This window comes from Pseudorasbora parva, chromosome 14, assembly GCF_024679245.1.
Source record: "Pseudorasbora parva isolate DD20220531a chromosome 14, ASM2467924v1, whole genome shotgun sequence".
NCBI lineage: Eukaryota > Metazoa > Chordata > Actinopteri > Cypriniformes > Gobionidae > Pseudorasbora > Pseudorasbora parva.
Window position 1 is genome coordinate 14,967,847 of NC_090185.1, and position 11,688 is coordinate 14,979,534.

At 36.3% G+C, this 11,688-nt stretch overlaps 1 protein-coding gene across 2 annotated transcripts in view; it reads left to right on the forward strand.

The window, feature by feature from the left end:
• LOC137040159 (SLAM family member 9-like) overlaps positions 1-8,554 on the forward strand; it is a 29,344-nt gene extending 20,790 nt beyond the window's left edge. Inside the window, exons 1-6 of one of the 2 annotated variants that reach the window (XM_067415591.1) lie at positions 4,672-4,881; positions 5,650-5,991; positions 6,105-6,407; positions 7,746-7,862; positions 7,997-8,064; positions 8,326-8,554. In XM_067415591.1, coding sequence (XP_067271692.1) covers positions 4,755-4,881; positions 5,650-5,991; positions 6,105-6,407; positions 7,746-7,862; positions 7,997-8,064; positions 8,326-8,379 — 1,011 coding nt within the window. In that variant the 5' untranslated portion in view covers positions 4,672-4,754 and the 3' untranslated portion in view covers positions 8,380-8,554. Of the gene's footprint in view, positions 1-4,671; positions 4,882-5,649; positions 5,992-6,104; positions 6,408-7,745; positions 7,863-7,996; positions 8,065-8,325 lie in introns of those variants that run through there. The other variant, XM_067415592.1, reaches the window with a different exon arrangement.
• The last annotated feature ends 3,134 nt before the right edge of the window (positions 8,555-11,688 follow it).

Below are 11,688 nucleotides of genomic sequence, written 5' to 3' on the forward strand. Positions count from 1 at the left end.
CATGCGCGGATTCAAAACATGCGGAAATGGCTCCCTCTGCTGGCTGTAGTCTTTAGCCTCTGGCCAAACATTCCTCCTACGATGCAAATATCGTCAGTTTGCGTCATAGGAGGAATTTTTCCAGAAATAAAATGCATAAATCTCTTGTCTCAGGGGGATATGAGGGGGGAAAGCACATTTATTTGATTATACTCCAAGGTTTCTACTGATACAAAGCCATATGCTAATTGCTGAAGTAACCCTTTAAATAAAGCAATGCTAATTCACATTCACTAAGAATCTAACATCATATCATTTCGATTTCTTTAGATGCCAGCCTTAAAGGGATCCCCTGGTGTTGAGACTTGTATGGCTTAATATAACATAAATGATGTCTCTTACTGAATTATGTAGTAGAAAACCCATGAAAGATCTACGTTATTTAAAAAATCGATTTTATATTTGGACCATGGGCGGCGCCATTTTGTTTGCGTTCTAGGTTGATGACGTAGAATGGTTGAACTCCTCAATCAGCTGGCGTTACCCGTAGCTATTTTTACCACAACGCAACTCGAAAATTGTTTCAGAGTTAAACAAAACCAATGAATTGCTTTGTAATTGTACTTAAAACACACTCAAACATACATGTGCAAACAAACTCACCTACACAAGTCACAAACAGATCGGCGGGCGCACACACACACCTGAGAGACTGCTGTCTCAATCGAGATGTTGGGCTGCTCAGTCTCCACAACAGGGGCTGAATCTGAAATCGACCCCCTATACCTTGAAATAGGGCATTATTTGAAGGGACGGCCATTTGTAGTGTTGTCCGACACCATAGGGACATGTTCAAGTGCAGTCATTCAGTCTCACGTTCACCGCAATAACGAGTGTACAGCCGATTTACAAACAGCTGTCCGACTTCACGCATTCGTCTTCATTCACTCCTTCAAGTTGTATTAGTGAACAAAAGTAGCTAAAGTAATTTGTGTCTTAAAAGTGAAAGTTTAAAGATTGAGGTTAATTCACTGAGCTTGTGCTCAAACTTTAATGCACAAACAATCCCATGCATCATCACCAAAACATCCTGCCTCTCTTCCTCCTCACGTTAACTTATCCCATCGTCCTACCTAGATATTTCCCTCTGCTGGATACATTAGGCATTACAGTTAATCTACTGCATATCAACAGTCTATCTATGATATCAACACAGGGACTAGTGATTGAGGGTTATGTATGCGCGCACGCAGTGCGTGTGTGTTCGCGCCGATCTGTTGGGGTGTGTGTGTGTGTGTGTGTGTGTTTGCGCCGATCTGTTGGGGTGTGTGTGAGTCTGTGTGAGCGAGAGAGTTTGTGTGCAAATGTATGTTTGGGTGCGTGAAGTCGGACAGCTGTTGTAAATCGGCTGTACACTCGTTATTGCGGTGAACGTGAGACTGAATGACTGCACTCGAACATGTCCACTATGATGTCGGACAACACTACAAATGGCCGTCCCTTCAAATAATGCCCTATTTCAGGGTATAGGGGGTCGATTTCGGATTCAGCCCCTGTCGTGGAGACTGAGCAGCCCAACATCTCGATTGAGACAACGCAGTCTGTCAGGTGTGTGCGCGCCCGCCGATCTGTTTGTGTAGGTGAGTTTGTGTGCACATGTATGTTTGAGTGTGTTTTAAGTACAATTACAAAGCAATTCATTGGTTTTGTTTAACTCTGAAACAATTTTCGAGTTGCATTGTGGTAAAAATAGCAACGGGTAACGCCAGCTGATTGAGGAGTTCAACCACTCTACGTCATCAACCTAGAACGCAAACAAAATGGCGCCGCCCATGGTCCAAATATAAAATCGATTTTTTAAATAACGTAGATCTTTCATGGGTTTTCTACTACATAATTCAGTAAGAGACATCATTTATGTTATATTAAGCCATACAAGTCTCAACACCAGGGGATCCCTTTAAAAGGGATAGTTTCCCGAGAAATGAAAATTAGTCCATCATGGACTAAAACTGACTAAAAAACTGACTATGTATATATATATATATATATATATATATATATATATATATATATATATAGAGAGAGAGAGAGAGAGAGAGAGAGAGAGAGAGAGAGAGAGAGAGAGAGAGAGAGAGAGAGAGAGAGAGAGAGAGAGAGAGAGAGAGAGAGAGAGAGAGAGAGAGAGAGAGAGAGAGAGAGATTGAATTCATTGAAAGTCTTTGGGATCTGCTGGGGGAGACTTTACAGAGTGCTGGACGCTTGCATTGTCAATACAAGATCTGAATCAAACATTGATGCACCTTCTGATTTAAATAATTGTTGTGATGTTATTTCCATCAAGAGGTGTATTGACAATGCAAGAGTCCAGCACTCTGTAAAGTCTCCCCCAGCACATCCCAAAGACTTTCAATGAATTTAATCTCTGGACTCAGAGGAGGCAATTCATGTGCGAAAATGATTGGATGAAGAATTTGACGTAGCCAGACCCTTAGGTGGGCAGGAAGGAAGGAAGGTTGAAAAACTTTGGTTGTTTCAGGTAATAGCCGAATGGGATATTGCCACATGACAGTTCTGAATCCCCTCCCTCGTGCAGTGACATCTCTTCTCTGATAATGTGTTTGCTGGTGCAGGGATGGACAACCTGTTACTCGCATGAGATCCACCAATAACAAAACCATCCAATCAAATCCCCCTGAACAAAATCAAGTAACACCATTTCTTCTTCTTTCAAGCACAGATTTATTTGGAAAAGAGGAGAAAAGACTATCACAGCTTCCGTTTCATGCCGACTTTAAAACCTCAACATGACAGAAAACATGACATTCCAAGATTGTTGTCTTGTTTAATCAGATGAGAACTCGTGATAAAAGACTGTTAGGATGATCTGAGTCTTATGAAGCTTTTGTCAAAGTGTGTGTCAGCAGATTATGGCCTTATTTAACCCACAGCATTATTACGCTGAAGCTGGGGGAAATAGCATACACACTGATGATTCAGGAGCTCAAAATTAGACTAGGCAGATTTTCCAGTAAACATTTATATTTGTAGTGATGTGGACAAAATGTTATCTGTTTATACCAGCATGGAACCAGTTATTGGTATTAAGGTGCTTTTCTCTGACATTAATCCAGTAATAATGTGTTAACATTGCTGTATATTCAATAAGAGCAGTGATTCATGTAAAAAATAAGAATAATTTTTAATATTAAACTTGTAGAAAATCAAATATACTATTATTTTTTTGTTTGTTTGTTTTCCGCAACAATCTCTTGCTAGATTTTATAACTAAGTCCATGCTGATCTTTCACCTGCATTGCTGCAACAAATAAGAACAAGCATGTTTTCAATATGCAAAACAGCAAAAACGAATGAAGGGCTACATGCGAATGCAAAGCATTAACCAGTGCTGGTCTAATCTATGCAAAGTCACTCGTTTGGAAAGTTGTACATTTTTTATTTCATTGTGTTGGCTTGTGCATTTATGCAATTCTGCACATAACATTTATTTTGTTGTTGTTTTTTTGTTTGTTTTGCAAAGAGAAAGATGTTCTTCATGCACCTTGACACACTTTCTAGCTGGGTTTCTGAGTCAAAGCGAGATGTGCTGTCTGCTGTGGTCTATGGTGTTAAAGGCTATTGATTGCATGTGGTAGGTGTGCTGTAAGCCCTTACGTGTGTGTGTGTGTGTGTGTGGGTGGTGGGATTAGCTAAAGGGCAGCTCGCCCATCAACTTCAACAGAGTAAACAGCATTACAGCAAACAAATGTTTTGAGTTAAAATACAGCATTTTACCACCTGGAACCAAATCAGTTTTGCAGGGCAATATGATCAACATTAATGCAGAATTAACTGAAAGTGATCAATTTGTAAAAAATAAAAATAAAAATAAAAAAACTCATCAAAATGGTATTAAGGTAAGCTTAAAAATGTAATGCAAATTAAATATTTTTTGTAAGCAAAAATAAATAAGCTATCATTTTTTTATAAGCTTCTGAAGAGCTACACAAAAGCTTATAGGGATATTTATATCCATATTTGTCATCTGGACAATTGCTCCCCACTGACTTATTTATTTGTCTAATTAATTGATTAATTTACTTAATATAATTTTCTAAGGCGATGGACGAACATGAGAAACACCATGACTAAGTCTATAACATCAAAGATAATTATCTTAAGTGATATTGAAAATTACCAAATCGACACCCACACTCTCCTCACGCATGAAAACACGTCCTTGAAAGTGTGAAGAGAGAATATAACCTAGGCTGTGTTTTATGTGTTGGGAAAAATGAGTTAATGTGTTTGATTGTATTCTGTAGGATTGACGGCGTTCTCGTTAACATTATGTTTCAGAACGCTGCTTTCTGCAGAAGCCCTGGAATAAAATGTAGAAGCAAAACAAACAAAAAAAAAAAAGCAAAGGAATATTATGATTCTGTACAAACAAGCATTTCCGGGCCTTCACTTAGGCTAAAATTATATTAAATTACTAAAATAGAAAAAAGCGGAGTGTGTAGCCGTGGGCTATTTAATTTTCGGACCGAAACTGTGGGTGGACATCTAGCCTACAGGTAACGCTCGTGGCACATATTCCAAACGTTAAATTACGCCAAAAATTGTACCCTAATTCAGTAAAATAGATTTATGTGATTCATCCTTTTGTTTAGATATAACACCGGCTTACTACTGAAGAGGAGGAGATTCATTCGGTCAGTTGAATTTACAAACCCACGACCAGTGGAGGAGCTTCGACTTAACACCGCCTTTTGATGTCTGTGGTTTCCAGACCTAGTTATAGCCTAGTTTTCCGACAAGATGCGTTTTATTCTTCAAGACTGTTTGGAATATTAACGAATATGGTTGTTCAAGCATTTATCTGTCTGTGGCTTTTGGGTGGTAAGTTAGCCTATATAGTTTTATGGCTTCAGTTATATTTAGGACTATTCATGTCCTCACAGTGGAAACACGAATGATTTGGGTCATTGTGTTTCGTAGTCTGTTTGTTAAATTAATATCAGTGCGGAACAAAAATAGCCTACCTCATTTTCAGCGTTTACTGAATTTTAAAGGGTTTTAAAAACAAAACGTTGACGCTGAAATGTTTAGGACCTGTTCACTCAAAACAAATAAAAGTGGCTTTAAAGACGCAACTGAATTTTACTTAGCCTACATAGTCAACTACAATTGACAATATTTTGAAATAAAAAAAATGTGTTTTTTTGTGCTAAAATATGCGAGAATTCCGTGTACATGTTATATCAATATAGGCTAATATACATATTAAAGTGATATTTGATCACTTCAAATTTAAAATTGTATGTCACCAAAAAGTAGGCTACAATAATAATTTGCTCTCCCTCATGTAGTCCCATACCTTTATGACCTGCATGCGGAACACAAAATATTTTTTGTGTGTGTGTGTGTGTGTGTGTGTGTGTATGTGTGACTTTTTTTACACAACAAAAGCAATTCACACAAAAGAGGATACATTTAACAACATTTAACTATGAAACTATGCGGTTTGCATCAACAATAGGCGATCTGAAAAAATGAATCTAACATCAAATGGATTTTTATTTTCTGTTTAAATGTTAGAATAAATCATATTCTGTTCAAATAAACTGATATCTTGAGGGGCTAATCTGTGCTGTGCTTTTCTTCCAGGTGTTTCTGGACTTCATACAGAAGAAACAGAGACGATCTCAGTGCTGGAGGGAGAATCCGTCACTCTAAACACTGATGTTACTGAAATACACAGAGATGATCTTATACTGTGGACATTTAAACGTAACCATATAGAGACGGTTATAGCTAAAATCAGTGAACAGATCATCTCTGTGCCAGATAGTGATGAGAATAATGAGAGATTCAGAGACAGACTACAGATAGATGAGCAGACAGGATCTCTGACCATCACGAACATCAATAAACTACACTCTGGACTTTATAAAGTACAGATCATTAATAAAGGGATCAAACACAGGAGTTTCAATATTGCTGTCTATGGTGAGTAAACTGAAAAAAATATATAATTTTTATATTTTTATTTTAAACCAAGTGCAAATCTGACCATCTGAATGTGCATTTTTGTTTATTGATTTGGTGTGGTTTTTTTTTAGGAATTCTTACTGTTCCTGTCATTATCAGAGACTCTTTACAAAAATTTTCATCATCATCCTCATCATCAGAGTCCAATTGTTCACTGGTGTGTTCAGCTGTGAATGTGAGTCGTGTGACTCTCTCCTGGTTCAAAGGAAACAGTTTATTGTCCAGCATCAGTGTGTCTGATCTCAGCATCAGTCTCTCTCTACCTCTGGAGGTGGAATATCAGGATAAAAACACCTACAGCTGTGTGCTCAACAATCCCATCAGAAACCAGACCACACATCTGGACATCACGGATCTCTGTCAACCAAATTCAGGTACATCGTTGTGTTAGGGGGTTTTCGTGCTGGGGACATAAAGTCACTTTTACTTTCACCTGAATCGTGCCACACTTGCATTGCAATGAAACTCAGGCCACCTCCTACAGCTCTGTATCAGTGTATTTTTTTCCTGCTGTTTTAAGTTTAGCTACCAGTGTGAAAGCCCAGAGTCCATAACCGATCTTGTTAATAATGTTCTGCTGGTTTATCTCTCAAAAACATTTTTTAAATTAAATAAGTTGAGCTCACGCATTGAAGTAGTTGTCTCACATTTAAGACAGGCGTTCCCAGCACATCCTTTGAAGGCCATACTCTAAACTAAAATTCATTTGAGTAAAATTGTCATATTGTACAAAGGCTCATACTGACAGCCAGTGAGTCTTCACTAAACTAAGCGTTGAGTGTGTATGTGCATCAAGGAGACGAAAAGTTGTTCTTTTGTTTTATAAAATAACTTCTTAAAGCACATAATATAGTATATACACAACTCTCACAACTTTCATTAATGTTTAGTAAAGGTTATGCAAATGTTAAGATAACATCTATAAAACGCTCTTATAACATTAGTAATGTTTGCTGTGCATTCTCATGATGTTGACTGAAATGTTTTAAAGCATTCTGGGAACGTCTTTATGATGCTGTTTTTACTTGAACGTTCTCATAATGTTGAGAGAACGTTCTCGGAACATTAATTTTGACCTGGTTCAATTTTAATGTTGACTTTCTTGTAATATTACAAATAAATATTCAAAGATTGTTATACTGTGAGGAAAAAGGAAAAATAAGGGAGTGATGGTCTGAAAAGGCGGTGTGTTCAGGCACATTGTTGGCGCATTGATATTTTGAGGCAACTCAAAACTCAAAATCGACTGGAACAACAAAATCCTGCTCTATTGTCAATAGCACAGTATATTTGTGTTATTTAAAGGGCACGTTAGTAATTTGCACCTATAGGCAGGTGCACAATGTGCGTACAGTCGCTTATTACACACACAGGGATATTACACACACACACAATTTTAAATATCAATAATAAAATGATTCCTCTCTGGAGAAGCATTCAGTCTTCTGCTCGCAAATTCCTACCGACTGGCTTTTAAAGGGAATGGGAGATGAGACTCTTGATTTAATTATTTCATGTTACGCCCAAAACACACACCCATGACTCATCAGGAGAATAGGTACAACTCTTTTGGATGCACCTGGCCGTTTTTTCTGTCATTATAACAAAAGTGGATTCGGACACGTCTAAGCGCACCTGCGCCGTGAGCTGCAGACCATGCGCTTCGGTTGTTAAAATAGAGCCCATTGACTGTTTGTGTTTTATCATTGCAGAATCCAGCCAAACTTTATTTCCTTTTGCTGTATCGCTGCTTTTGCTGCTGCTGGTCACGGCTGTAGTCGTGATGATCGTCTGTCGCCGCAGGAAATACACACAAGCAAAACTAAAGGGCAAGTATTGCTTACAACAGGAAAATGAACATTTTATTTCAAAAGTAGTTCTCAGAAATGCCAACAAAACCTGTAACCACCATTTCATTTTTATAATGTTTTATTTTTATTTTTTATAAATGATTATTAAACAGCTCAGACTAATGAAGAAGAGGTTGATTACACCGATATAACGTTTATTAAACACAGAGCTCCGGATACGGTAAGACACACTTGTTATTCTCTGCACTGAATCTCTTATATGAAAGCTTGCTGAGCTAGTACAGTTTATTTGTTTGTCTATTTGTTATGCACATGCATTTACATAATTAAAAACTCACACCGAGAGACACACACACACACACACACACACACTTTTTTAAAAAAATCTGTATTTATGGTTCTTGATGTGCTGATGTTTGTTTTCTTCTGTGAATTGAGTTATGAAATCATCTCTTTGAGCTTTAAGTGCATTTCATTACAGGAGGCTGAAGGACGGGATCAGACGGTGTATTCAGAAGTCATTTTGAGAAGTTGATCATTCATTCTGTATTATCATCATCATACAGCTCAGTTTATGACAGGACAGATCATGTTGAGGTTTATGTCAGTATAGCCAAGCTCAAATCCTCAACGTTAAAGCTCAAATGCACTGATCGTGGCTCTGTTTGCTACAAATGACTGAATTTTAGCATTTCATTTAAACAATTTCTCTGTTGAAGAATACACAACCGATAAAAGGATATGTCACAATTTTCAGGGATTTTCAACGTCTCGTACACGATGAATGAGGCTAAATGTGTTCAGTCCTGTATATGTCTGGTAATGGCTCCCTCTGCTGACTTTGCTGGTTTGACTCTCTGTGGTTTGACTGGTTAGCATGGTTAAGTTAGCTTCTGCTGGTACAATCATAACTACTGTCTGTGGGACAAAAAAAGCATATTTCAAAAGTTTTAAAAGATGGCCTTTGAGGAAATAATCTCAAAACTTTTGCTCTATACTAAAGACACAATCATTAAAACAGGTCCTGTTTAATTTATTACTGCCTACCAGTATTCATAAAAAAATAAAAATCAGTTCATGATGGTTCTCTCAGATTCTTTAGACTCTCATTTAGATGTGTGACGTAAACTGTGTAGGGATTTCCACATTGAACATGGTAATGTACTGTAATTGGCAAGTTTTCTACTATATGTGCGTTCAGTAGTGAGCTCTTCAATCCAGGTACTAATAACCAACATGTGATATTATTTCTGAATATGACGTATTTACTTATATAAAGTTTTATTTTTTCTGAAGATGTCGTAATGTAAAACATTATTGCTGTCAGTATTATTTATGAATGTATAATGTGGTAAATTTTTTGACACCAGATGGCGCTCTTGAGAAAATATGATAAACGCCTTTAAGATCTGAATAATATCTCAGTTTAGGAGTCTCTAATCTGACAAACCCAGCTCAGGTGATTTAATGTGTCTGATTATTTGAGTTTCAGCTCAAGTGTTTTAAGCACTGAAGATGTTTTCTTGTGATATTTTTAGGCTGTATGAGTGGCAATTGTCTATTTACTGAACAAACATTATTAAAGTTCTCTCTGCACTGATTATGTTTGACTCTTTATGCCAAAGTAAACTCCAGATGCTGATCATAAGATAGTCAAATGAAATTCATGTAAACTGATTCAACGTGATTGTTTTCAGCCATATGATTGAATAATTTTGAATATTAACTTGACATTGTGGATGATAACTCATATGTGGACTGTATATCGAGGACTTGATGTCAAATACCAATGTTTCTATATATTGTATTCATTATGGATCACAATTTGTAATAATAATAATTGCTTCAATGAGCTCATTGTTTCTGCCTAAATGAATGATGTTAGCTAACCACATGACCTTTGATCACTGATCACTTTATTGTAATGTAGAAACATCATTTTTTGTAAAACTGCTTTGATATGTATTGTGCCATACTAATAAATGTGAAAATCTGATAGCCTATACTGCAGTGTTCAAATGTGTTTTCTAACTCTATTAAATGATCTTTTGTGACCGTTTGTGACAATTAATCAGTAAATTCAATTAGAAAATCAAGACACTACACTGTAAAAAAAATAAAAACGGAAAATCATTTTATGGAAATTTCCGTTAACCCTTAAAAACACAAACTAATGCAATGTGTACTAATTCAAAACACAGGTAAACACCTGAAAAAAAACAATACGGAAAATTCTTTCATATTTATACAGTACATTGTGCCCTATATTTACAGACTTTTTTTTAAACAGTGTATAGGACTGCTAATCAATCTATCAGTATCCGCAAAATCCATGTTTGCACTGCAGAGACGGCACAGAATCTGCATCTGAAGTGGCATTAGAAATGTTTAGTGCTGATTAAAGGTAGGTGTGAATTTTCATTTTATGAGATTGTTTTAAATAGAGCATTTTGAACAGAAATATGAAGTGATGTGGACTATTATATAATGGGGACGGTTACTGGGATTTTAAAATGGACCCAAAAATCAAGAAAATAAAATAAGCTCTGAAAAATAACATAAGATTTCACTCTCATAATAAATACGTCACAAAATAAGACGCATTGAGTTCTAGTGAACGTGTTCAATCTCTGTACTAATGGCTCCATCTGCTGACTGTTGAGGAGAAAACCGTGTTCATTATCATAGTCAAATTAGTCCTGACGCTCATGAATTAAGTAGCCTACGTGCATGCTTCATTCCTTCATTCTCTTCTAATGATGTACAGTAGGCTATGCAAACTACAGTAAAGAATGCATTGCATAGGAAAAGCCTGTTTTTTTATTGTTGTTTTTTTCCCCTTCTTGTAGGAGTTATAATATAATATAAGTGTGGTTAATCTGAATCTCTTGTCAGTGCTCTATTAAATGGCGTGAACAGGGCCGTGCAGAGAGATCGTTGGAGGGGCAGGTGCTCAAAGTATAAAAGGGGCACATGGAACAATCGGGCTGTGCTCAAAATATCAATACAGCAATGCATTTTCACACATTCCTTTCTGATACGCGTTTAAATACAGATGTTTCTGTATTGATATGGCAGCAAATGCTGTGATGCAGTTTTGATAAGAAACCTTTAAAAGGTCAAAAGTTAAAAAAATATTTTAAAAGTAAAAAAAATAAAAAAAATCTTTCCACCTATTAATAACTCTGGGATTAGAAACTGTTATACTAATGATTATGTTATACAGAATAGTAAAGAAGCTGTTATAGTAAACTGTGTAGGACACGGTCATTATTCAAAATCAACGTGGCCCGTTACGTACAGTACTGATTCTGAATAGTTTTATTTAACGTCATGTCAGTATCTGTGGCTATTTTCATGTTACATTTATGCAATAAAAATAAAAACCAAGCAAAAAAAAAAAAAAAACACAAAAAAGCAATATTATACAAGATTTTTAACATTAACTTCTAAAACCTTTTCTGGTAAAATCTTTTAATCTTAAATTCTTAAATCTTAAATAAAGATACTGCTGGAGTATATCTGAGACTACAGACATTAAAACAAGCGCTAACACTTTACTTAAAGGGGTGTGCATCAGACTGACATGACATTCATAATCATGACATGACACGTCATGAATATGAAGGAGTTTTTATGTATGTTTATAACAACTGTCATTAAGTGTCATTCACTCAATTATGTCATTTTTAATGCAAAGATGACATTATGTGAGATGTCTTGTTAGTGATAGTGACAAACTATAACATTTAAAGTTGTCATAAAGACATCTCACATAATGTCATCTTTACATTAAAAATGACAGAATTGAGCGAATGACACGTAATGACAGTTGTCATTAACA